Consider the following 26595-nt stretch of genomic DNA (forward strand, 5'->3'; position numbering starts at 1 on the left):
GTAATGTAGGGAAACGTGGCAGCCAATTTGCAGGTCCACCAACAATAGTCAGATAATGACTAAATCATCTGTTTTTGGTGGTGTTGGTTGAGGAATAAATGTTGGCCAGGACGAATGAACAGAACAGAGCATCCTTTGTTAAATTACTTCAGCTATCCCGTGCCCCCCTGGGATCCTCATTGTTTTCTGAAGGCAGCAGAATAAGAACATAAGAAATAGGAGCGGCCCCTCGAGCCTGCTCCGCCATTCAATCAGATCATGGCTGATCTTCCACCTCATCTCCACTTTCCTGCCCGATCCCCACATCCCTCGATTCCCTTAGTGTCATCTCGGTTCTAAACGGTGGTTCCCTTATCTTGAGACTAGTAGGGAGGAAATGGCTTCAATCAGTGTGCAAAGCTGATTTAAAGTGATAGACACCATTTTGGGACTTAACGCTCAACTCAATGCACAGTCTTAACCCCGACCATCTGAACGTGTCTTAGAGTGCCTGGAGGACCCCCCACCAGCGCAATTTAAAGGGACCATGCAGGATTTACAGGTTAGTGGCTGAATTATTGCTTTGCTTCTGAACAAAGATTGTCACAAATTAGTCCACCTGAATCCCACTGTGCATGTTAAGGCCTTTTAAGAAGTAAGGGCACTTTGTGTTATGCATGTATGAATAAAATAAATGTATTGGCAAGGAATAACCTAATTCTTGCTGTCTGTGTTCAGCACTGCACAAAAGATAACGTGGAGGTTATCTCTTCCCCCACCCCCGTCAGTTTAACTGTGCAAGGCAGTCGTTTGAAATTTACCCCCCCTGTGTTTTGTTGGGGAAGGAGGGGGGGGGTGGGTGGGTGGTGAGGCGGGTGGGAGGGAGGGGGGAATGTTTAATCATGATGCTGCAGCCATCATGAGTGTGGGGCAGGCTTGTTGGACCATCTGGCCTTTTCCTGCCTGTCAATCTTGTATGTTTGTATGTCTGGCCTATAGGTGACACCAGTCCCCACACCAATGTGGTTGACTCATAGTTGCCCTCTGAAGTGGCCTAGCAAGTCACTCGATGGTATCAAACCACTAGCGGTACGAGGAGAAGGCCCACCACCACCTTCTCAGGGAAACTCGGGATGGGCGATAAATGCCGGCCTTGCCAGCGATGCCCACATCCCCAGAATGAACAATGACAATGAAATCTGTTCCCTCGAGGGTGTTTCCTACCAAATTAATGAGAGGTAGGCACGGCTGCCTTAATCTCTTGGTTTGAATGACTGCAGCTAATAGTCCCACTGAGAGTTTCCCTCAGGTGCAAACAAGGGGCCGCCTGGAAAGTTTGGATCGGTGTGTCAGGTGGAGTCAGTGCCTACGGCAGAAACAGACATCATCGCTGCTGTCAGAAAATGCGACGCCCGGTAATTTTTGCAGATGCAAGACATTTATTACCCTGTTCTTGCCGCCGTTGGTGTTCCTGGTAAATAATTAGAACCTGTTAGTTTTGTAAACGGGTGTTTGACTGCTCATTAGAAACAGTAACCTGCTTTATTATTTCAGGTGCTGACCGACCTGTTGTGCATTTCCAGCATTTTCTGTTTTTATTTCTGATTGACATCATTCATGGTTTCCTTTCCACCTCTAAGCCTGTTATCGTTCCTTGCAGATTCACTCTGTAAGTGGGGCAGCCACTGAGCCTCTGTGTCTCCTTACCACTTGTGGATTATCGTGTTGAAGCTGTCAGCTGTGGCTCAGTGGGTAACACTCTTGCCTTCTGAGTCAGAAGATCATGAGTTCAAGTTCCCACTCCAGAGACTCAAGCACATAATCCAGGCTGATACTCCCAGTGTAGTACTGAGGGAGTGCCGCACTGTCTAGAGGGGTTGTCTTTTGGATGAGACGTTAAACCCCTCTAGACAGTGAATGTCAAAGATCCCACAGCACAATTTCAAAGAAGAGCAGAGGAGTCCTCCCTGCTGTCCTGGCCAATTAAATCCCTCAACCAACATCACAAAACAGATTATTTATCTTATTGCTGTTTGTGGGATCTTGCTGTGCGCAAATTGGCTGCTGTGTTTCCTACATTACAGCAGTGATTATATTTCAAAAGTACTTCATTGGCTGTAAAGCACTTTGGGACGTTCTGAGGTTGTGAAAGACACTATATAAATGCAAGTTCTTTCTTTGCTTATTTATGGATCATTTATTTTCAGACAGCACTGCTGTCACAGTGGGCCTGTTGTGCGCCACCAGCCAGGTTTTGCCTGGTTTGCAGTCTGCATTGTCAGCTGTTGCCAGCCAGGGAGGTAGTTCTGATCCTAGGTTGTCCAAGGTAAGGGAGGAGAAAATTCAGCCAGCGTCCTTGCTCCCGATCGCTATCCTGCTGCAAAATGCTTGTTGCTACGGATGCTCGGTGAGGGTTGCATTGAGTTGGGCTGTGCTCGTCATGGTTGAGCAGCCTGTCCGAACTCAATAGTGACTACGTGGCAGTGAGGATACCCAACACCCATGGAATCATAGCATGGGCACGAGTCAGCACCTTCAAGAGAATCTTTGTCTGGCGCAGGCAAATGGATCAACTTCCCTTGTGGGGGAGACCAAAACTAGGGGTCATAAATATAAGCTAGTCACTAATAAATCCAATAGGGAATTCAGGAGAAACTTCTTTACCCAGAGAGTGGTGAGAATGTGGAACTCGCTGCCACAAGGAGTAGTTGAGGTGAATAGCAGAGATGCATTTGATGGGAAGCTAGATAAACACATGAGGGAGAAAGGAATAGAAGATTGTGCTGATAGGGTGAGATCAAGTGGGGTGGAGCATAAACACCGACACAGACCTGTTGGGCCGAATGGCCTGTTTCTGTGCTGTAAATTCTATGTAATTCCATCTCTAACACAGCAGTGGAGATGTTGGTTTCACATATGTCACCCTGTCGTGAGCCTGATCAGTAATTCCCTTTATTTCTCTTTCTTATCAGTTAACGTGGTGGTGATTGTAATCCTGTCCCGAAGACAATGTGGGCCTCTCCAAGTGCATCACTCGCTACCTGGTCGCCATGGCAGTGGCGGATCTAATGGTGGTTATCTTTGACGTGATATTGACTCGGATTAATAACCTCTACTTCCCGTGTTGTTTCTTGGACATCACTGCCGTGTGCAGTCTCAGGTCAGCCCTGCTTTTTGTATGTGACAATGACAGTTCCATCTGGTTAATGCTCACTTTCACCTTTGATCGCTTTGTGGCCATTAGCTGCTGGAAAATGAGAGCAAAATATTGTACAGAGAAAACTGCGGCCACGGTTATAGCGACCGTGTGCGCGCTGTTCTGCGTTAAAAACATTCCTGTGTACTTTACCTAGAGATCTGTAAAGCTACTTTGGTGCGTTTGGCTGGAGAGCATTTCGCTGGCTTGACTCTATTTTAACCCCGTGTCTCCCACTCCTCCTGATCGTGCTGCTCGACGCCCTGACCGTCAGGCACGTTTTAGCGGCTGGCAGAGTCCGCAGGAGGCTTCGGAGTTGTGGCACTGACGAGAGACGTGATGATCCCGAGATGGAGAGCTGACGGCGATCGCTGATTTCACTCTGCACCGTTTCCGGCACCTTTGTTCTGTTGTGGATGATGTACGTTTTATTTTTTCTGATCAATCAATTTATAAACCTTTACGTGGGCTTTGGTCTCAACAACCCTGCATCTATTTTCCAAGAATCTGGATATACGCTTCGGCTTTTGAGTTGCTGCACAAACACATTTATTTATGCACTGACCCAGATTAAATTCAGAGGAGAGTCGAAGAATGTGGTGAAATATCCATGGTCGCTAGTTGTTAAATTAATGAAGTGAGGGAAACATATGGAGTCGAATCGGTTAGAATCGTAGAATCTTACAGCACAGAAGGAGGCCATTCAGCCCATCATGCCTGTGCCGGCTCTTTGAAAGAGCTATCCAATTAGTCCCACTCCCTCCGCTCTTTCCTCATAGCCCTGCAATTTTCTCCCCTTCAAGAGTTGATCCAATTCCCTTTCGTCAGTTATTATTGAATCTGCTTCCACCGCCCTTTCAGGCAGCGCATTCCAGATCGTAGCAACTCGCTGTGTAAGAAGGTTTCTCCTCGTCTGCCCTCTGGCTCTTTTGCCTGTTCTGCCTGACATTCATCCTTTAAACGAACCGCACGACCCTGCAAAAAGATTCCCTGGTGCAATCTCCCAACACGTTTTAACTCGTGCCATTCCTACTCGCTTAATGTTCTCCCCTCCTCTCCTGGATGGCACCAGCCCCTCTCAGTTATGTGTTGAAGTAGTCGCTCGTGTGTGAGCTGGGAGGCTGATCATTGGGACGGCTCGCAGCCCTCTCGCCCGGACCTGTTAACATTCAACTTTCCAGCAGAAATCGGGAACAAAACGTAGAAACATAGAAAATAGGAGCGAGAGTAGGCCATTCGGCCCTTCGGGCCTGCTCCGCCGTTCAAAATGATCATGGCTGATCGTCTAACTCAGTACCCTGTTCCCGCTTTTTCCCTTTAGCATTAAGAAATACATCTATCTCCTTCTTGAATATATCTAATGACTTGGCCTCCACTGCCTTCTGTGGTGGAGAATTCCACAGGTTCACCACCCTCTGAGTGAAGAAATTTCTCCTCATCTTTGTTCTAAATGGCATACCCCGTATCCTGAGACTGTGACCCCTGGTTCTGGACTCCCCAGCCATCGAGAACATCCTCCCTGCATCTCGTCTGTCTAGTCCTGTTAGAATTTTATATGTTTCGATGAGATCACCTCTCATTGTTCTAAACTCTAGTGAATATAGGCCTAGTCGACCCAATCTCTCCTCGTACGTCAGTCCTGCCATCCCAGGAATCAATCTGGGAACAAGCACCCTGGCTGATTTTCTTCCCCCCCCTCTCTCTTGCTGAGGCCAATGTCCGTGTCCCAACTGTTGGTGTGTTTGGCTCGCTAATACACCAAGGCAGTAACTTTATGCAATGAGCTATCAACGGAGCCCTATAATAACCCTACCATATCCCACCTTTTATGTGCATCTTTTATCAACGTGCAGGGCGGCAGCAAGTGTTACTGCACATTTTTGTAGAATTTAAATTATTGCTGTGCTTTTATCATTTTAATTATCCGTACAACTTAAACGTATTATTTCTATTTAAAAGTGTATAGAAAGGAATTTGTCCATTATCAGTATGTAGCTGTCAAATACACACGATAATTTGTGGTGTATTAATTTTGCTGTCATTTTTTTTGATGCTCATTAACGTGAAGGTTTAGTGCTGGGCTGTGGGTTTGCTTTAACTTCAGTGGTGTTCATAATATGGGGCTATTTAAAACCCACCTCTCCTTTACCTGTGACCCTCAGCAGACCTCATTCATGGTCGTTCCTGCTGTGCAATGGTGACCAAGCTGGAATGCAGTGTTTCCCTCTCTTTTTAAAACAGAAATAGACAGTTTCCTAGAAGTAAAGGGAATTAGGGGTTACGGGGAGCGGGCAGGAAATTGGACATGAATTTAGATTTGAGGTTAGGATCAGATCAGCCATGATCTTACTGAATGGTGGAGCAGGCTCGAGGGGCCAATTGGCCTACTCCTGCTCCTATTTCTTATGTTCTTGCTCTTCAAACTGTATCAGCTGTGGCTCAGTGGGTAGCACTCTTGTCTTTTGAGTCGGAAGGTTGCTGATTTATAGTCCCACTCCAGAGACTTGAGGACATAATCTATGGCTGATACTCCATTGGAGTGCTGCACTGTTGGAGGTGCCATCTTTCAGATGAGATGTTGGGCTGAGGCCCTATCTGCCCTCTCAAGGTGGATGTAAAAGAAGAGCAGGTATCCTGGCTAATATTTACCCCTCAACCAACATCGCTAAACAGATTATCTGATCATTATCACATTGCTGTTTGGGGAACCTTGCTGGGCGCAAACTGGCCACTGCCTTTCCTACATTACAGCGGTGACTTTGCTTCAAAAGTACGTCCTGAGGTTGTGAAAGGCGCTATATAAATGCAAGTCTTTCTTTTCTCCAGAAACAATGCAATGCTATTTGGATGCAGCTTCTACACGGGAAGTGAAACGGCCCAGTTAAAAATAGAGCAATTTAATATAATTGTATTGATTTTATGTTTTGCTTCCCTGGTTCTGAAGTGCCTGTATTCCACCGCTCTCACGGTGGAATGATCAAAATCAGGAGCTCATTGTGTGGGGAATCGTGGGCAGATTCCCATCATTGCTCGAGTAAGACTCTGGGTTGACAAAACGTTAGTGATTAGCACGGTTTAGCATGCATTATGTCCCCACGGTGGTGGGAATGTTATTCCCCCTAAACGTTTTATAACCACCCCTGGACCCCCGATCAAAATCACGTTCCTCTGATGTCTGAGAACATCTCTTCAAGGCTGATCTTAGCCACGTACCAGATAATTGTAAACAATTTTACAACACCAAGTTATAGTCCAGCAATTTTATTTTAAATTCACAAGCTTTCGGAGGCTACCTCCTTCCTCAGGTGAACGATGTGGAAATGTACCAGATAGTGTAGGACGGGTTTAAACTCCTGTGGGCACTTTCCATGGTGAAAAGAGAAACAAAAGGGAGGCACTCTCACATGCTCTGATGCTGTGTGAGGTGAAACATTGTTCTGTTCTGGAAGCGAGTGCCAGCATGTGGGTATTGACTGGTTCGACACACTATAATTCCCTTGTATGTTGGCCTCCACACTCTAGTTGGTCAACATGAAATCTTTCGTGCCAAACTCTTCTGCCCAAAGAACAACGTTTGAGCCTCGATTAAATTTAAGTCCATTCAAGAATTCTGCTCTCGTACTTAGGAAGTCGATGTTAATATCGGTCTCACACTGTTGGGGAGGAAACAAGAAAAGGCTTGTCATCTGTTGGACAATCCCTATCTCCTCTCTGGCCTCCACAGATACAACTCTCTCAGTTACAACCTTTCATACCTCTTCCTATTTTATTGATATTACTATTACTCAGATGGAGCCAGCCAGTCTTGCTGATGGATTGATTTTTTTTTTCATTCTCAGGATGTGGGCGTCACATTCTCAGGATGTGTCCATCCTTAGTTGCCCTGATACAACTGACTGACTTGCTAGGCTACCTTCAGAGGTCAGTTAAGAGACAACCACGCTGGTGTGGGACAGGAGTCACATTTCGGCCCAGAGCCAGTAAGGCCAGCAGGTTTCCTTCCCCAAAGGGGATCAGTGAACCAGTTGGCTTTTATTACAACAATCCAATAGATTCACAGTCACTTTTACTGATACCAGATTTTATATCCAGACTTTTTAAACTGAATTCAACTTCTCAAGCTACCATAGTGGGATTATGAACTCATGTATCTCTGGATTGCTTGTCCAGTAACATAACCACTGCTATACTGTTCCCAGCACAAAAAGTCATGCACTATTGGTTTTAGCCTGAGGGAGCAGCCAGTGAGGGGGATAGACTCAGGAGCTAAGGTGCAGGGTTTCTGGCAAGAATTGACCAGGATGTCAGCTGTGGCTCAGCGGGTAGCACTCTCACCTCCGAGTCAGTAGTTGTGGATTCAAATCCTACTCCAGAGACTTGAGCACATAATCTAGGCTGACACTGCCAGTACAACACTAAGGGAGCGCTGCGCTGTCAGAGGTGCCGTCTTTTGTATGAGACGTAAAACCGTGGCCCCGTCTGCCCTCTCAAGTGAATGTAAAAGATCCCGTGGCACTATTTCGATGGAGAACAGGGGAGTTCTCCCCAGTGTCCTGACCAATATTTATCCCTCAACCAATATCAATGAAACAGATGATCTGGTCATTATCATATTGCTGTTTGTGGGATCTTGCTGTGCGCAAATTGGCTGCCATGTTTCCTGCATTACAAGAGTGACTACACTTCAAAAAGTACTTCACTGGCTGTGAAGTTCTTTGGGACGTCCTGAGGTCATGAAAGGCGCTGTATAAATGCGAGTCTTTCTTTCTTTTAGGTCATGCTGTTGTTATTTAGAAGTAGTCCTGGCTCTTCCATGACTTGATGTCAGACAGCACAGCAATAGATGTGGAGTTTGTGGTGGCAGAGAAATAAAGCTGGGTGATGTCAGCATACACATGGAAGTGGATACCATGCTTATAGATGGTGTCTTAAAGAGGCAGCATGTATACGAGGTGTGGGGGGTGGTCAAAGATGGACCCTTGGGGTATGATGGAGGTGACTATGAGGCCCCTGAAGGCGAAGCCATTGCCAGAGATGTGCTGGCTGAATTGGGACAGGTAGAAATTGAACCCTGATAAGATGGTGCTACAGAGGCGGACCACAGAGGCGGGGATAGGCTTTTGGGAGAGGCTGAGTCCTTCAGGTAAAAACTTTAATGAAGACATTAACAGACACAAATATCCGTTCGACGGATAAATTTAATCATGTTATCGTGGAAGGATGTCATTTTTACATTTTGTTTCAACCCTTATTTTGTACATCAGAAACTTCAGTAATTGAAAAAAAATGGCAGCTCCAAAAACTTTCAGATGAAAACTTTTCAGAAAAGATTTTAACTGATTTGTGGGGAAAGCCACCTGGTGGTCAGATTATGCAATTACAGGGTGATGAGATTGCATCCGTGTTTCTCATTAAAAGTGTGGATATATGAATTTATTAAAGGAAAAGTTGGCACAAAAATGTGATGGAAAGAATGACAAGAAGTTTTGTAGACTGGAAGTGTGCACAGACGTAGATAGACAGGAAAAGGGCAGAGGAATGGGACTAAGTAGACACCTCTAGCATAGGTGCAATAGGCTGATTGGCCCCCTCTGTGTTGTAGGATTTAGGCTGAACTAGACTGTTCACAACCTCAGCATCCGACTGAACCCCGAGCTGATCTGTTCCCATATACTTCCACCTTCATAACATTGCCTGCCTCCGCTCAACTGCTGCTGAAACTCTCATCCATGCCTTTGTCACCTCTAGACGACTATTCCAATACTCCACTGGCTGGCCTCCCATCCTCCAACCTCCATTAATTCCAGCTCTTCCAAAACTCTGCTGCCGGTATCCTACCCTGCGCCAAGTCCTGCTCACCCTTCACCTCTGACCTCGCCGATCTACATTGACTCCTGGTCCCCCGACACCTCCAAATTAAATTTCTCATCCTCGTGCCTAAATCTCTTCACGGCCTTCCTCCTCCCTATCTCTGTAACCTTCTCCAGCCCTACAACCCCCAGAACTCTCTGTCCCTACGACTCTGGCCTCTTGTGCATTCCCCCTCTCTTCACCCCGCTACTGGTGGTCATTCCTTCAGCCACCTACGCCCTGCACACTGAGATTTTCCCTCCGCCTCTTCTCCTCCCTCTTCTCCTTTAACGTACTATTTAAAACCCGCCTCTCTCACCAAGCTTTTGGTCACCCGCCTAATATCTCCTTCTTTGTCTCCACGTCCATTTTTGTCTGATTACGCCTTTGTGAAGTGCCTTGGGACATTTTCTACACTAAATGTGCTATTTAAATGCACGGTATTGTATGATTTTATGATTCTCTTGGTCATATTTCTTCAACAGCGAAGAAGGTTATCTAGGATTGCAGCGGGATCTTGATAAATTGGGCCAGTGGGCCGATGAATGGCAGATGGAGTTTAATTTAGATAAATGTGAGGTGATGCATTTTGGTAGATCGAATCGGGCCAGGACCTACTCCGTTAATGGTAGGGCGTTGGGGAGAGTTATAGAACAAAGAGATCTAGGAGTACAGGTTCATAGCTCCTTGAAAGTGGAGTCACAGGTGGATAGGGTGGTGAAGAAGGCATTCAGCATGCTTGGTTTCATTGGTGAGAACATTGAATACAGGAGTTGGGATGTCTTGTTGAAGTTGTACAAGACATTAGTAAGGCCACACTTGGAATACTGTGTACAGTTCTGGTCACCCTATTATAGAAAGGATATTATTAAACTAGAAAGAGTGCAGAAAAGATTTACTAGGATGCTACCGGGACTTGATGGTTTGACTTATAGGGAGAGGTTGGATAGACTGAGACTTTTTTCCCTGGAGAGTAGGAGGTTAAGGGGTGATCTTATAGAAGTCTATAAAATAATGAGGGGCATAGATAAGGTCGATAGTCAAAATCTTTTCCCAAAGGTAGGGGAGTCTGTAACGAGGGGGCATAGATTTAAGGTGAGAGGGGAGAGATACAAAAGGATCCAGAGGGGCAATTTTTTCACTCAAAGGGTGGTGAGTGTCTGGAACGAGCTGCCAGAGGCAGTAGTAGAGGCGGGTACAATTTTGTCTTTTAAAAAGCATTTGGACAGTTGGTAAGATGGGTATAGAGGGATATGGGCCAAGTGCAGGCAATTGGGACTAGCTTAGTGGTATAAACTGGGCGACATGGACATGTTGGGCCGAAGGGCCTGTTTCCATGTTGTAGACTTCTATGATTCTATTCTATAATTACATAATGATCAGGCCCTGAGACTCCGAATAGGGTGGTTTCAGCACCGCGGGGCACTGTGGGTAATGACATTCGCCATTACGGTTGGAGTGCACGGAACGGTATTTCTTTCAAATTTTAATCGGGGAAGATCCGGGCAGTAATCTTTAGTTACAGCGCTGCTCCCGATTTCTAAGCAATTGATAATATTTTTTTTAAATTACAATTTCTCGCCCCACTCGAATCCGTTCCCAGGTTGGCAACGATCGTCTTCTGACGCGTGCGCACAAACGAGATGGTGGTTGGGCGGTGCGCGTGCGCAGATCGGTCGCTGGCTGCCATTGTGGGGGAATTGGGTAAGTGTTGCAAATAGTGCTTTTTGCAGAACTGCTTTAGATTTGATCCTATTCGCAGAACTATTCTTTGCTAACTGCTGAATGATTATTTTTCTACCGGGAGAAATGCTTACAGTATGCCAAATCTTGCCAGTGCTCTCAATCTTTGCAATGCAGTGTCCTAAATCTTCACAGTGTTCTGAATTCTTGCAATGCTCTCAATTACATTGAATGGTCCCGTTGTTGTAAATTCTCCCAGTGCCCTACATTTGTCCAGTGTTCTGAATTCTTGCAATGCTCTAATTTCTTCTAGGGCAGTGCCCTAATATTGTGTTCTCATTATTCTAAATTCTCTCAAGATCCAAAATCTTTTCAGTGTTCTGAATCCCCTCTCCCCCAGTGCCGCAAAATGTCCACTATTCCAAATTATTTGTGCCTAAATCTTTCCAGTGCAATCCCCTAACTGTGTTTTTCCAATGTTCTCAGTTCTTCCAATGCAAAGACCCTAAATCTTTCCAAGGCTCAAAATCCTTCCAGTGCCATAGCCTAAATCTTTGATTTATACCATTCCATTTGGGAATGCCCATTATTTATGAGTGAACCTCTATCGTGGGGATCTGTGCGACTATCTGGGCAGCACAGGCCTGAGGTCAACTCGCTCAATTCTAAATTTAAATCTGAGATCGATAGCTTTTTGGCAATCAAAGGTATTAAGGGATATGGGCCAAAGGCAGGTATCTGGAGTTAGATCACAGATCAGCCATGATCTTATCAAATGGCGGAGCAGGCACGAGGGGCTGAATGGCCTGCTCCTGTTCCTATGTCACCCGTGGGATTACACAAACCCCAGTGCAATTTGCCCCATGATTACTGAAATGGCAAGGATACTGGACAGACACTTTGCCTCAGTTTTCACCGAAGAAGTCAAGGGGAGAATCTTACAAGTTAAGATGGAAGAAAGGAGACACTCGACAAACTGTGAGGTGATCTCATTGAAACATAGGAGATTGTGAGGGAGGGGGGTTGACAGGGTAGATGCTGAGAGGTTGTTTCCTGTGGCTGGAGAGTCTAGAACTAAGGGGGGGGTGGGAGGTCCTAGTCTCAGAATAAGTGGAAACAATTTTACAACACCAAGTTATAGTGCAGCAATTTTATTTTAAATTCACAAGCTTTCGGAGGCTTCCTCCTTCGTCAGGTGAACGATGTGACGTTCACCTGAGGAAGGAGGAAGCCTCCGAAAGCTTGTGAATTTAAAATAAAATTGCTGGACTATAACTTGGTGTTGTAAAATTGTTTACAATTGTCAACCCCAGTCCATCACCGGCATCTCCACATCATGATAAGTGGAGGAGAGGGGAAGACCCTCAATGAGCGACGGAAAGCTTCGCCCGTCCCTCCCTCCCTCCCGCCGCCATTTTTCCTTCCCTTCCCTTCCCGCCCGATTTTCTTTTTGAACCCGATTGGCCAGAACGGGATGGGGACGCGGGCGCGCGCTTGGCCGCGCAGCCAATCAGAGAGCGGCTCAACCGTCAGGCGCGCGCCGCGCGGGGGAGAGGCGGTTCCAGAGGGAAGAAGCTTGCGGAGCCAGCCGCCATCTTGTGGCACTTGAAGCGGGGGCGGGGAGGGGGGGGGGAAAAAACACCAGCCGTGCGGGTAGACAAGACCGAACAGGTATGGGAAATTAAACCCGGCGCAATTTAGGCTAGCCCGTGGCGCGGCAGATTCCTCGTTCTTCGAGCATGGGGGCCGAGATTAGCTCGAAAGGCCGCGGGAGCGCGCTTCCGAGCCGAAATGGCGCTTTCCGCCGAGAGCGGCCTTTGGCTTTAGTGGCTCGGCGCATGCGCCGGCTGGTCAGGCCGCTCGCTGCTGAGCCGCGGCTGCGCGGTGCAAACGTCGCTGATTGGCGGAGCGGGTGCGTGCGACCCATTGGCGGAGCGGATGCGTGCCGCTGATTGGCGGAGCGGGCGTACGCCGCTGCCTGATTGGCGGAGCGGGGGCGTGCTACTGATTGGCGGAGCGGTTACTTGCTGCTGATTGGCGGAGGGGTTACTTATTGCTGATTGGGGTAAGTAGCAGTTGCTGCTTCTTTTTGCTCATTTTTCCATTGCACTTTTGTTCAGCTGGTCTTTTGTTTCACTGTTAAACTGCTTGATGCACAGGGAAGAGAGCCCCTTCCCATTGCCCTAAACCCTTGGTTATATATCAAGGAGGAGGAAGAGGAGGGCTGCATTGTGAGGACTGTTCAGGAAAACGGGACAGACAACATTGGACTGTGCGAGAGATCCCACACAGGAAGACTGCAGGACGGTAAGTGGAAGTCATGTGAGCTGCAAATATAAACAGCTGCAAATATAAACAGCTGCAAATCCAGCTGCTGCGAACATCTGTCGTTCAATTTTAAAAAAAACACTTACCCCCATCACCAAATAGTGCCAAGACTAGATGCTGCCACACTGGGACCAGCCCCCCTCCAAATTTAAGAATCATAGGGACAGGGGGACGCCATTCAGCCCCTCCAGCCTGTTCCGCCACTCTTTTAGATTATGGCAGACCGGCACCTCAACTCCATTTTCCTGCCTTTGCTCCATATCTCTTGATACCATTACTCAACAAAAATTTATCGATCTCGGTCTTAAAATGCCAATTGACCCCCAGCATCCTCGGCTTTTTCCAGATTTCCATACCCTTTGTGTGGAAAAAGTGCTTTCCTGATTTCACTCCTGTACGGCCTAGCTCTAACTTTTAAGATTGCGACCCCTTGTTCTGGATTTCCCCGTCAGAGGAAATAGTTTCTCTGCGTCTACCCTATCGAATCCCTTTATCGTTTAAGTTGAGTTGAGGCCGAATTGAGTGGCAGAGCAGGCTCCAGGGGCAGAATGACCTACTCCTGTTCATAATGTTCCTCAAGAACAGGTCAGTCAAACACAGCTTCAGGGCAGAATATATATTAAATGATGTAATGCTCCTGTCGTTATCAAACACTTTGTCGTTTGAATTGCCCTGAGCACTACCATGGCCGATCCATTGGTGTGTCGCACACTGTTTACTCCTGTTCCATTGCCATAAATAGATAATAGGGGGTGCTTTATTAAAGCATATTGTTGAATCTTCACTGTACCCGACACAGGGAAGCTTGGCGAAAGGTATCTCGAGCTACACTAATGGCAGTAACACTTCCTACTCTTTAAGACCAGGTACCCACTCAAAAGAACTAGGGATCTTTTATAGCTGAGGAGAATTGCAGCCAAAAGTGTTTTTTTTTTATAACTAATTCATTTGTTTTATTTGTTCAGGTTTGGTGGTTAGAAACGTTGGGGGAAGCAAAGGGTTAACATGGAAATATTAAACGAAACGGCGACGTTAATAAACGACCAGCCCGACTCTCCTGAAGCCTCTGGACCCAGTGAGCAGGCGCCTGCCGTCCGGGAGGAGCAGGGCTTCCACTGCTTCGTATGCGGGAAAGGGTTCAGGTGGGCCTGTCTGCTGAAGAGGCACCTGCGCGTTCACACGGGGGAAAAGCCGTTCGAGTGCGCCGTCTGCCAGAAGCGCTTCAGCAAGTCCAGCAACATGACGAGGCACCAGCGCTTCCACACCGGGGAGAGGCCGTTCGAGTGCAGCGTGTGCGCCAAGCGCTTCTCCACCAGCAACGAGCGAAGGGTCCACCAGCGCATCCACACGGGGGAGAAGCCCTTCGAGTGCGCCGTCTGCAAGATGCGCTTCTGCGCCTCCAGCAACCTGACCGTGCACCAGCGCACCCACACCGGCGAGAGGCCGTTCGAGTGCGCGGTGTGCCGCAAGCGCTTTTGCACGTCCCGCGACCTGACCGTGCACCAGCGCATCCACACCGGGGAGAAGCCCTTCGAGTGCGCGGTGTGCGAGAAGCGTTTTTACAGGTCCAGTCACTTGATACAGCACCAACGGATTCACACCGGAGAGAAAAGGTTGTAGTGCTCAGCGTGTGCAACAGGGGGGGGAAAAAAGGGTTTAGTCACTCCGGTAATACGATGAAGCATTGAAGAGAAACTGTCTGAACATAATGTGTAAAAAGTGATTTTTTATTTTACATATCCAATCACTGGACAATCATTCAACAAATTCGTACGGGTGAGACACAGTTTGATATTAAATCGAATTTACAGCAGAGAAACAGGCCATTCGGCCCAACTGGTGTTTATGCTCCACACGAGCCTCCTCCCATCCCTCTTCACCTCACCCTATCCTTCTATTCCTTTCTCCCTCATCTGTTTATCCATCTTCCCCTTAAATGCATCTCTGCTATTCGCCTCAACCGCTCCATGTGGTAGTTTGTATTCTGTTCGGGCAAAGCAGTTTGACATTCCCAGTGACGGCAGCATCGAATTTCCTGTAAAGACCCGATTTGTGAAATGGGTAAGAGCAGATTAAGGTTTGCAAAGGAACCCTTGAACGCCGCCTTGTATCACTTTGGAGACTCGTGATATCATCTAAGTGTTATTGTCTGTTTGTCGAACGGGTCTCACCACATTTTCGATTGTGTTGATAGTACTGGAGACCCCATGCTTGGAGACTGTTAATTGTAAGAGTGATTGATTTCCAGAAGCTTTATATTGGAGGGTGTTCTGTCTGATAAATGAGTCGTTAGGAGTGACTCTTGTACTTTTCAGGAAGTAAAAAGAGTTCTGACTGTTTGTTGGCCTCACTTGGACATTTTCTTTAGTCTCTGCTTTATTCAGTGGAGTCACTGTCTCATGTACAGTTGGCCTGTAGGTCTCCAATGCAGTGATTTTATGTCCCTCTGCCCAGAAATTTATATTCATCCAAAAGTTGAAGTTCTACATGACATGGTATGTGTCCTGAGGGTTTGGTCTTAGAACCCATAGTATCCTGATCTCTCCTGCTCTCACTTGTATACAAAAGGCTAGAAATAAATCCACGTGATGTTATTGCGCGAGTTTTTATCAAATCCTCTGAAGACTCTTTTAACAGAGGGGTGGGGGTTAATCTTTAAAATAAACGGGTTTAATGCCTCTCAAAATGCTCCTCATCGTCACCTTCGTGCGATATCTCCCAATCCACCTGCGCAAGGCGGATGACAGTTTTTCAACGTAGACTACAAGGGTGCCCAAAAACACACTCTCTCCAGCTTTTTGATCCGCTTTCTAAAGAGAGTGTGGTTTTGTTTTCTGAGGCAGTCTGGCACCGATATCCGATCTGAACCCGAGGACAATCGCGTGGCGGAATCTGCTTCCTACCCTTCCCACCCAGCGAAAATGTTATTTGGCGGCAATTCAGACATTTAATTACAGCATTACCTTTAACGTAGTAAAACGGTCCCACGGCGCTTCACAGGAGCGTGATCGATCAAAAAAATTTACACCGAGCCACGTAAGGTTGTTTGGGCGGCATAGCCGAGTGCTAACCAGGTGATTTCTGCTTTTGCAGGTCTTTAACGTGATCTCGTTGAAACATATAAAATTCTTAGAGGGCTCGACAGGGTAGATGCCGAGAGGTTGTTTCCCCTGCCTGGAGAGTCCAGAACTGGGGATCATAGTCTCAAGATGAGAAGTCGGCCATTTAGGACCGAGATGAGGAAACATTTCTTCATTTAGAGGGTGGTGAATCTTCGGAATTCTCTACCCCAGAGGGCTGTGGATGCTCAGACATTGAATATATTCAAGGCTGAGATATAGATTTTTGGATTCTGGGGAAATCAAGGGATATGGGGATCGGGCGGGAAAGTGGAGCTGAGGTCAAAGATCAGCCATGATCTTATTGAATGGCGGAGCAGGCTCGAGGGGCCTTGTGTGCCCTACTCCTGCTCCTATTTCTTATGTTTAGGACCTCCCAAAGCACAGACTTTTGAAATGCAGTTACTGTTGTAATTTAGGCAAATGGTGTTGGTTGAGAGATAAATGTTGGCCAGGACACTGGGAGAATTCCCCAGCTCCTCTTCCGACGGTGAAGTGGGACCTTTTAAGACCACCTAAGAGGGTATCCCCAAATGGTGGGACACTCCCTCAAAAGTGTCAGCCTAGCTCACGTCTCTGGAGTGGGGGTTGAACCCATGACCTTCAGACCCATAGGTGAGAGTGCCGCCACTGAGCCGAGGCTGCTGCCGAAAAAGACTATTAACACATTGAAACCTCAGAGCAGGGATCATACAGTAAATAATGATGAACTGATACTGTGAACAGTGCACTAATATCTCTGTTGATGGTGTCAGTGCACTGAATGTTGTAAACATCATTACACTAGTGCTTGTGCAGCTGACACTTTTGCACGTTATGTAAGGAATGCACTGAAACATTTTTTGTGTTGGACTGAAGTGCTGAATTATTGACCTGAAGTGATTTCAGGTGTGCGTCGAGACAAGTGGCAGCATAACTCTGTTCCCAATCCGGTGCCCGGGCCCACTTAAACCAGCTGGTGTTACGCCCCCACCGGGGAGGCCCTCTGACACCAGTTGGAACGTGCACCAGTTGCTGTATAACCCCAGGCCAGTGTGAAGCCGCATTTTGAAAATTCCTAGAGAGGCGGTGTTTTCGATATCGGAGAAGCGATGGTCCTATCTGCTGCCTCCTAACATTAAGACTGAACAGCCCAGCATCGGAGATCTGGGTAAGTCCTCATCCATGAATCCTTTCTGGCTGCCCTTACTGTAAGCTGATGGATGCGCAGTTTGCACTGCAGCCTTTGCTAGCATGCACCTCATTTCACAAATATTAGTCTGAAATTAGTAGCTGCAAGAAAGAAAGACTTGCATTTCTACAGCGCCTTTCGTGACCTTAGGATGCCCCAAACCGCTTCACGGCCAATGAAGTTCTTCTTGAAGTGTAGTCACTTGTAATGTAGGAAACGAGGCAGCCAATTTGCGCACAGCAAGATCCCACAAACAGCAATGTGATAATGACCAGATAATCTGTTTTTTAGTGATGTTGGTCGAGGGATAAATACCAGCCAGGACACCAGGGGAGAACTCCCCTGCTCCTCTTCCAATAGTGCCGTGGGATTTTTTACACCCACCTGAACAGGCAGACGGGGCCTCTGTTTAACCTCTGACCTGAAAGACGGCACCTCCGACAATGCAGCACTCCCTCAGTACTGGCACTGGGAGTGTCAGCCTTGATTTACTTAACTCGCTGGAATCCGCAACCTTCTGACTCGGGCAGGAGTGCGACTATTGGGACAGGCTACTGCCTTCAACACCACCGATCAGACTTCATTCAGGGCCGACATCTGTAATGTATATATTTGTATAATCATCATTGGTGAACAGAATATAGTAAGGGTTGGGGTACAGTCTACAGGCATCAGCCCTGGTAAAGTTTGAGAGATCTGAACATACTTTGTCCCCTCAACTAGACTGTAGACTCTTAAACACTATAATACCTTGGAGTTATTAGGAACTGATTTATCCTTCCATTAGATTGGTCTGCAATATATTCCAAAGTGTATTTGATCCCCAATAAAGGCTTGAATTTGTACCCCTGCTTTGTGATGCTTTCTTTATATCTTCGTGGGCTGCATTAAGTCTACCCAGGAGCCACGGGGAAAGTTTACGTCCATCTTCCCGTTAATGTGCAGATATCTCACATTATTGACACTGACAGATCTCGGTGTTCTGAGAGAGGGTTTACAACATTTATATAGCGCCTTTAACGTAGTAAAATGTCCCAAACCGCTTCACCGGAGCGTTTTCAAACAAAATATGACACCGAGCCACAAGGAGATATTAGGACAGGTGACCAAAAGCTTGGTCAAAAAGGAAGGTTTTAAGTAACGTCATTAAGGAGGGTGGAGAGGTTCAGGGAGGGAATTCCAGAGCCAACAATGGAATTTAACCCATCGAGGCAGGATTTGAACAGGGTTAGCTTGTTTCAAATGGCTATCGACTTGCCCACTGCAGCGCAATCTACTGAGCAAAAGGAATGGTCCAGTTGTCTATGGTAAAGTAACACAGCGCTGCGACGGTGGCACCATAACTCCAGACTTGAGCCCCGACCTCGAGCTGGAGAGGAAGCAGTGCGAGACCACAGTTGCCACACAAGTGTCAGGCAATGACCATCTCCAACAAGAGCGACCACACCACCTCCCCTTGACGTTCAATGGTATCACCATCGCCGAGTCCTCAGCCATCAACATCCTGGGGGTCGCCATTGACCAGAAACTGAACTGGACTGGCCAGATAAACCCGTGCCGACAAGAGCAGGTCAGAGGCTGGGTATTCTGTGACGAGTGGCTCTCCTCCTGACTCCCCAAAACCTCTCTACCACCTACAATACACTAGCCAGGAGTGTGGTGGAATACTCTCCAGTTGCCTGGATGGGTGCAGCCCAACAACTCTCAAGAAGCTCGACACCGTCCAGGACCAAGCAGCCCGCTTGATCGGCACCTCGCCCGTCGGCTTAAACGTCCACTCCCTCTGCCACTGGCGCACCATGACTGCAGAGTGTATTATCGACAGGATGCACAGCAGCAACTCGCCAAGGCTTCTTTGGCAGCACCTCCCAAACCCGCGAATGCCGGCCCTGCAGCGACGCCCACATCCTGAGAATGAACTTTTATATAAAAAAAAGACTTCTGCCAGGAAGCCACCTTGAGCTTGATACCATGCCAAGTATAACCAACTATTACAACAAATTATACAGAACAAAAGCAAAATCCTGCGGATGCTGGAAATCTGAAATAAAAACAAAATGCAGGAGAAGCTCAGCAAGTCAGGCAGCATCTGTGGAGAAAGAAACAGAGTCAACGTTTCAGGTCGAAGACCTTTCGTCAGAACTGGAAGATGTTAAAAGAGTTGAAGTTTTTGAGCAAGTATAGAGATGTAGATTAAGATTATATAGAGCCCTTATCGTAGAAAATGTCCCAAGGTGCTTCAGAGAGGAAAACGTTGAGAGGGTTGACCAAAAGCTCGGTCAAGGAGGAGAGGCGGAAGGGGTTTAGGGAGGGAATGGCAGAGCCCTGGGACCCAGATGCCTGAAGGCACGTCTGCCATGGGTGAGGCGAAGGGAGGGGGGAATGCACAAGAGGCCTGAGTGAGGAAGAATGAAGATTTTGTGGGGCGGGGGTGGGGTTTGGAGGGCTGGAGGAGGCGAGAGAGATAACTCCAGGTCCGCTGGTCCTCCTGACCCCTTTATAAACCTAACGAGAGCTTACGTGTTTTGAGGGCGCAGATACTCCCACTTGCACTCGATATATGTAAAAGGTGCCCCTTGAAAGTAAAGCTCTGTGCAGGAATGAAAGCACACACTGCAGCTTTTGTTTGTGATTTATAAACTACGGAAAAGAAAGTCAGCTAACAGGGTGAGATAGTGGGGTTAAGGGGGAGAGAGGGTGAGAGGGAGGGGGTGAGAGGGAGGGGGAGAGAGGGAGGGGGTGAGAGGGAGGGGGAGAGAGGGAGGGGGAGGGAAGGGGAGAGAGGGTGAGAGGGAGGGGGCGAAGGGGGTGAGGCTCCGAGGTGGTGGGGAGAGAGGGGGATAAGGGAGAAGAGAGGGTGCGAGGGGGAGAGAGTGGGGTGGGTGGGAGGGGGTCAAGGGAGAGAGAGGGTACAGGTGGTGAGGGGGAAAGTGGGGTGAGGGGGTTAAGGGAGAAAGAGTGGGATGAGGGTCTGAGGAGCTGATGGGGAGAGAGTGGGGATGAAGGGGAGATTTTGTACGAGGAGTTGAGAAGGGGAGAGACGATACAAGGAGGTGAGGGGGAGAGAGAAGGGTTGAAGGGAACAGACTATGAGGGGGAGAGAGAATATGAGGAGCTGAGGGGGAGAGAGGGTACAATGTGGAGAGAGGGGTGAAGGGGGAGGGAGAGAGTACAAGGAAGGTGAGGGGGAGAGAGGGTATGAGGTGGAGAGGGGTGAAGGGGGAGGGAGAGAGTACAAGGAAGGTGAGGGGGAGAGGTTATGAGGTGGAGAGGGGTGAAAGAGAGGGTATGAAGTGAAGAGACGGGGAAGGAGAGAGAGTACAAGAAGGGCGAGGGGGAGAGTGGGGGTGAAGGAGAGAGTATGAAGAGGTGAGGGGGAGAGAGTATGAAGAGGTGAGGGGGAGAGAGTGGGGGTGGGGGAGAGGGTATGAAGAGGTGAGGGGGAGAGAGTGGGGTGGGGGAGAGGGTATGAAGAGGTGAGGGGGAGAGGGGGTGAAGGAGAGGGTATGAAGAGGTGAGGGGGAGAGAGTGGGGGTGAAGGAGAGGGTATGAAGAGGTGAGGGGGGGAGAGTGGGTGAAGGAGAGGGTATGAAGAGGTGAGGGGGAGAGAGTGGGGGTGGGGGAGAGGGTATGATGAGGTGAGGGGGGGAGAGTGGGGGTGGGGGAGAGGGTATGAAGAGGTGAGGGGGAGAGTGGGGGTGGGAGAGAGGGTATGAAGAGGTGAGGGGGAGAGAGTGGGGGTGGGGGAGAGGGTATGAAGAGGTGAGGGGGAGAGAGCGGGGGTGAAGGAAAGGGTATGAAGAGGTGAGGGGGAGGGAGTGGGGGTGAAGGAGAGGGTATGAAGAGGTGAGGGGGAGAGAGTATGAAGAGGTGAGGGGGAGAGAGTGGGGGTGGGGGAGAGGGTATGAAGAGGTGAGGGGGAGAGAGTGGGGTGGGGGAGAGGGTATGAAGAGGTGAGGGGGAGAGGGGGTGAAGGAGAGGGTATGATGAGGTGAGGGGGGGAGAGTGGGGGTGGGGGAGAGGGTATGAAGAGGTGAGGGGGAGAGTGGGGGTGGGAGAGAGGGTATGAAGAGGTGAGGGGGAGAGAGTGGGGGTGGGGGAGAGGGTATGAAGAGGTGAGGGGGAGAGTGGGGGTGGGGGAGAGGGTATGAAGAGGTGAGGGGGAGGGAGTGGGGGTGAAGGAGAGGGTATGAAGAGGTGAGGGGGAGAGAGTGGGGGTGAAGGAGAGGGTATGAAGAGGTGAGGGGGAGAGAGTGGGGGTGGGGGAGAGGGTATGAAGAGGTGAGGGGGAGGGAGTGGGGGTGAAGGAGAGGGTATGAAGAGGTGAGGGGGAGAGAGTGGGGGTGGGGGAGAGGGTATGAAGAGGTGAGGGGGAGAGAGTGGGCGTGGGGGAGAGGGTATGAAGAGGTGAGGGGGAGAGTGGGGGTGAAGGAGAGGGTATGAAGAGGTGAGGGGGAGAGAGTGGGGGTGAAGGAGAGGGTATGATGAGGTGAGGGGGTGGGGGTGAAGGAGAGGGTATGATGAGGTGAGGGGGAGGGAGTGGGGGTGGGGGAGAGGGCATGAAGAGGTGAGGGGGGAGAGAGTGGGGGTGAAGGAGAGGGTATGAAGAGGTGAGTGGGTGTGAAGGAGAGGGAATGTAGAGGTGAGGGGGAGAGAGTGGGGGAGAAGGGGAGGGTATGAAGAGGTGAGGGGGAGAGAGTATGAAGAGGTGAGGGGGAGATTGGGGGTGAAGGAGAGGGTATGAAGAGGTGAGGGGGAGAGAGTGGGGCTGAAGGAGAGGGTATAAAGAGGTGAGGGGGAGAGAGTGGGGGTGGGGGAGAGGGTATGAAGAAGTGAGGGAGAGAGTGGGGGTGATGGAGAGGGTATGAAGAGGTGAGGGGGAGAGAGTGAGGGTGGGGGAGAGGGTATGAAGAGGTGAGGGGGAGAGTGGGGTGAAGGAGAGGGTATGAAGAGGTGAGGGGGAGAGTGGGGGTGAAGGAGAGGGTATGAAGAGGTGAGGGGGAGAGAGTGGGGCTGAAGGAGAGGGTATAAAGAGGTGAGGGGGAGAGAGTGAGGGTGGGGGAGAGGGTATGAAGAGGTGAGGGGGAGAGTGGGGGTGGGGGAGAGGGTATGAAGAGGTGAGGGGGAGAGAGTGAGGGTGGGGGAGAGGGTATGAAGAGGTGAGGGGGAGAGTGGGGTGAAGGAGAGGGTATGAAGAGGTGAGGGGGAGAGTGGGGGTGAAGGAGAGAGTATGAAGAGGTGAGGGGGAGAGTGGGGGTGGGGGAGAGGGTATGAAGAGGTGAGGGGGAGAGTGGGGGTGAAGGAGAGGGTATGAAGAGGTGAGGGGGAGAGAGTGGGGGTGGGGGAGAGGGTATGAAGAAGTGAGGGGGGGAGTGGGGGTGAAGGAGAGGATATGAAGAGGTGAGGGGGGGAGAGTGGGGGTGAAGGAGAGGGTATGAGGAGGTGAGGAGGAGAGAGTGGGGGTGAAGGAGAGAGTATGATGAGGTGAGGGGGAGAGTGGGGGTGAAGGAGAGGGTATGAAGAGGTGGGGGGGAGAGAGTGGGGGTGAAGGAGAGGGTATGAGGAGGTGAGGGGGAGAGTGGGGGTGAAGGAGAGGGTATGAAGAGGTGAGGGGGAGAGAGTGAGGGTGGGGGAGAGAGCGGGGGTGGGGGAGAGGGTATGAAGAGGTGAGGGGGAGAGTGGGGGTGAAGGAGAGAGCATGAAGAGGTGAGGGGGAGAGAGCGGGGGTGGGGGAGAGAGCGGGGGTGGGGTAGAGGGTATGAAGAGGTGAGGGGGAGAGAGTGAGGGTGGGGGAGAGAGCGGGGGTGGGGGAGAGGGTATGAAGAGGTGAGGGGGAGAGAGCGGGGGTGGGGGAGAGGGTATGAAGAGGTGAGGGGGAGAGAGCGGGGGTGGGGGAGAGGGTATGAAGTGGTGAGGGGGAGAGAGTGGGGGTGGGGGAGACAGCGGGGGTGGGGGAGAGGGTATGAAGAGGTGAGGGGGAGAGAGCGGGGGTGGGGGAGAGGGTATGAAGAGGTGAGGGGGAGAGTGGGGGTGAAGCAGAGGGTATGAAGTGGTGAGGGGGAGAGAGTGGGGGTGGGGGAGAGAGCGGGGGTGGGGGAGAGGGTATGAAGAGGTGAGGGGGAGAGAGCGGGGGTGGGGGAGAGGGTATGAAGAGGTGAGGGGGAGAGAGCGGGGGTGAAGGAGAGGGTATGAAGTGGTGAGGGGGAGAGAGTGGGGGTGGGGGAGACAGCGGGGGTGGGGGAGAGGGTATGAAGAGGTGAGGGGGAGAGAGCGGGGGTGGGGGAGAGGGTATGAAGAGGTGAGGGGGAGAGTGGGGGTGAAGGAGAGGGTATGAAGTGGTGAGGGGGAGAGAGTGGGGGTGGGGGAGAGAGCGGGGGTGGGGGAGAGGGTATGAAGAGGTGAGGGGGAGAGAGCGGGGGTGGGGGAGAGGGTATGAAGAGGTGAGGGGGAGAGAGCGGGGGTGGGGGAGATGGTATGAAGAGGTGAGGGGGAGGTTGGGGGTGAAGGAGAGGGTATGAAGAGGTGAGGGGGAGAATGCGGGGGTGGGGGAGAGGGTATGAAGATGTGAGGGGGAGAGAGCGGGGGTGGGGGAGAGAGCGGGGGTGGGGGAGAGAGCGGGGGTGGGGGAGATGGTATGAAGAGGTGAGGGGGAGGTTGGGGGTGAAGGAGAGGGTATGAAGAGGTGAGGGGGAGAATGCGGGGGTGGGGGAGAGGGTATGAAGAGGTGAGGGGGAGAGAGCGGGGGTGGGGGAGAGGATATGAAGAGGTGAGGGGGAGAGAGTGGGGGTGGGGGAGAGGGTATGAAGATGTGAGGGGGAGAGAGTGGGGGTGGGGGAGAGAGTATGCAGAGGTGAGGGGAAGAGAGTGGGGGTGAAGGAGAGGGTATGAAGTGGTGAGAGGTAGAGAGTGGGGGTGGGGGAGAGTGTATGAAGAGGTGAGGGGGAGAGTGGGGGTGAAGGAGAGGATATGAAGAGGTGAGGGGGAGAGAGTGGGGGTGGGAGAGGGTATGAAGAGGTGAGGGGGAGAGTGGGGGTGAAGGAGAGGATATGAAGAGGTGAGGGGGAGAGAGTGAGGGTGGGGAAGAGGGTATGAAGAGGTGAGGGGGAGAGAGTGGGGGTGAAGGAGAGGGTATGAAGTGGTGAGGGGGAGAGAGTGGGGGTGGGGGAGAGTGTATGAAGAGGTGAGGGGGAGAGTGGGGGTGAAGGAGAGGGTATGAAGAGGTGAGGGGGAGAGTGGGGTGGGGGAGAGGGTATGAAGAGGTGAGGGGGAGAGAGTGGGGGTGAAGGAGAGGGTATGAAGTGGTGAGGGGGAGAGAGTGGGGGTGGGAGAGAGGGTATGAAGAGGTGAGGGGGAGAGTGGGGGTGAAGGAGAGGGTATGAAGAGGTGAGGGGGAGAGAGTGGGGGTGAATGAGAGGGTTTGAAGAGGTGAGGGGGAGAGAGTGGGGGTGGGGGAGAGGGGTATGAAGAGGTGAGGGGGAGAGTGGGGGTGAAGGAGAGGGTATGAAGTGGTGAGGGGGAGAGAGTGGGGGTGGGGGAGAGGGTATGAAGAGGTGAGGGGGAGAGTGGGGGTGGGGGAGAGGGTATGAAGAGGTGAGGGGGAGAGTGGGGGTGAAGGAGAGGGTATGATGAGGTGAGGGGGAGAGTGGGGGTGGGAGAGAGTATGAAGAGGTGAGGGGGAGAGAGTGGGGGTGGGGGAGAGGGTATGAAGAGGTGAGGGGGAGAGTGGGGGTGAAGGAGAGGGTATGATGAGGTGAGGGGGAGAGAGTGGGGGTGGGGGAGAGAGTGGGGGTGGGGGAGAGGGTATGAAGAGGTGAGGGGGGAGAGTGGGGGTGAAGGAGAGGGTATGATGAGGTGAGGGGGAGAGAGTGGGGGTGGGGGAGAGGGTATGAAGAGGTGAGGGGGAGAGTGGGGGTGAAGGAGAGGATATGAAGAGGTGAGGGGGAGAGAGTGGGGGTGGGGGAGAGGATATGAAGAGGTGAGGGGGGGGAGAGTGGGGGTGAAGGAGAGGTATGAGGAGGTGAGGGGGAGAGAGTGGGGGTGGGGGAGAGAGTGGGGGTGAGGGAGAGGGTATGAAGAGGTGAGGGGGAGAGAGTGGGGGTGAGGGAGAGGGTATGAAGAAGTGAGGGGGGGAGTGGGGGTGAAGGAGAGGGTATGAAGTGGTGAGGGGGAGAGAGTGGGGGTGGGGGAGAGAGCGGGGGTGGGGGAGAGGGTATGAAGAGGTGAGGGGGAGAGAGCGGGGGTGGGGGAGAGGGTATGAAGAGGTGAGGGGGAGAGAGCGGGGGTGGGGGAGAGGGTATGAAGAGGTGAGGGGGAGAGTGGGGGTGAAGGAGAGGGTATGAAGTGGTGAGGGGGAGGGAGTGGGGGTGGGGGAGAGAGCGGGGGTGGGGGAGAGGGTATGAAGAGGTGAGGGGGAGAGAGCGGGGGTGGGGGAGAGGGTATGAAGAGGTGAGGGGGAGAGAGCGGGGGTGGGGGACAGGGTATGAAGAGGTGAGGGGGAGAGAGCGGGGGTGGGGGAGAGGGTATGAAGAGGTGAGGGGGAGAGAGCGGGGGTGGGGGAGATGGTATGAAGAGGTGAGGGGGAGGTTGGGGGTGAAGGAGAGGGTATGAAGAGGTGAGGGGGAGAATGCGGGGGTGGGGGAGAGGGTATGAAGATGTGAGGGGGAGAGAGCGGGGGTGGGGGAGAGAGCGGGGGTGGGGGAGAGAGCGGGGGTGGGGGAGATGGTATGAAGAGGTGAGGGGGAGGTTGGGGGTGAAGGAGAGGGTATGAAGAGGTGAGGGGGAGAATGCGGGGGTGGGGGAGAGGGTATGAAGAGGTGAGGGGGAGAGAGCGGGGGTGGGGGAGAGGGTATGAAGATGTGAGGGGGAGAGAGTGGGGGTGGGGGAGAGGGTATGAAGAGGTGAGGGGGAGAGAGTGGGGGTGGGGGAGAGAGTATGCAGAGGTGAGGGGAAGAGTGGGGGTGAAGGAGAGGGTATGAAGTGGTGAGAGGGAGAGAGTGGGGGTGGGGGAGAGGGTATGAAGAGGTGAGGGGGAGAGAGTGGGGGTGAAGGAGAGGGTATGAAGAGGTGAGGGGGAGAGTGGGGGTGGGGGAGAGGGTATGAAGTGGTGAGAGGTAGAGAGTGGGGGTGGGGGAGAGTGTATGAAGAGGTGAGGGGGAGAGTGGGGGTGAAGGAGAGGATATGAAGAGGTGAGGGAGAGAGAGTGGGGGTGGGGGAGAGGGTATGAAGAGGTGAGGGGGAGAGAGTGAGGGTGGGGAAGAGGGTATGAAGAG

The 26595-nt window shown here is 51.0% G+C and overlaps 1 protein-coding gene across 4 annotated transcripts; it reads left to right on the forward strand.

Annotated features, from left to right (window-relative positions):
- The first annotated feature begins 12271 nt into the window (after window positions 1–12271).
- On the forward strand, window positions 12272–18171 carry LOC137308235 (zinc finger protein 566-like). Of its 4 annotated transcripts, none has more exons than XM_067977075.1 (3): window positions 12272–12379; window positions 12868–13015; window positions 14002–18171. In XM_067977075.1, the coding sequence occupies exon 3, from the start codon at window positions 14042–14044 to the stop codon at window positions 14654–14656; it is 615 nt and encodes a 204-aa protein (XP_067833176.1). In that variant the 5' UTR covers window positions 12272–12379; window positions 12868–13015; window positions 14002–14041; the 3' UTR covers window positions 14657–18171. The 4 variants fall into 4 exon arrangements, with proteins under 4 accessions (XP_067833176.1, XP_067833174.1, XP_067833177.1 ...); XM_067977073.1 differs by having other exon boundaries at window positions 12278–12379; window positions 12829–13015; XM_067977076.1 differs by lacking the exon at window positions 12272–12379 and adding an exon at window positions 12428–12773.
- The last annotated feature ends 8424 nt before the right edge of the window (window positions 18172–26595 follow it).

This window comes from Heptranchias perlo, unplaced genomic scaffold, assembly GCF_035084215.1.
Source record: "Heptranchias perlo isolate sHepPer1 unplaced genomic scaffold, sHepPer1.hap1 HAP1_SCAFFOLD_1245, whole genome shotgun sequence".
NCBI lineage: Eukaryota > Metazoa > Chordata > Chondrichthyes > Hexanchiformes > Hexanchidae > Heptranchias > Heptranchias perlo.

Bases quoted from the DNA above. Each gene is read 5' to 3' on its own strand.
- LOC137308235 (XM_067977075.1), top strand. From the start codon at position 14,042: ATGGAAATATTAAACGAAACGGCGACGTTAATAAACGACCAGCCCGAC.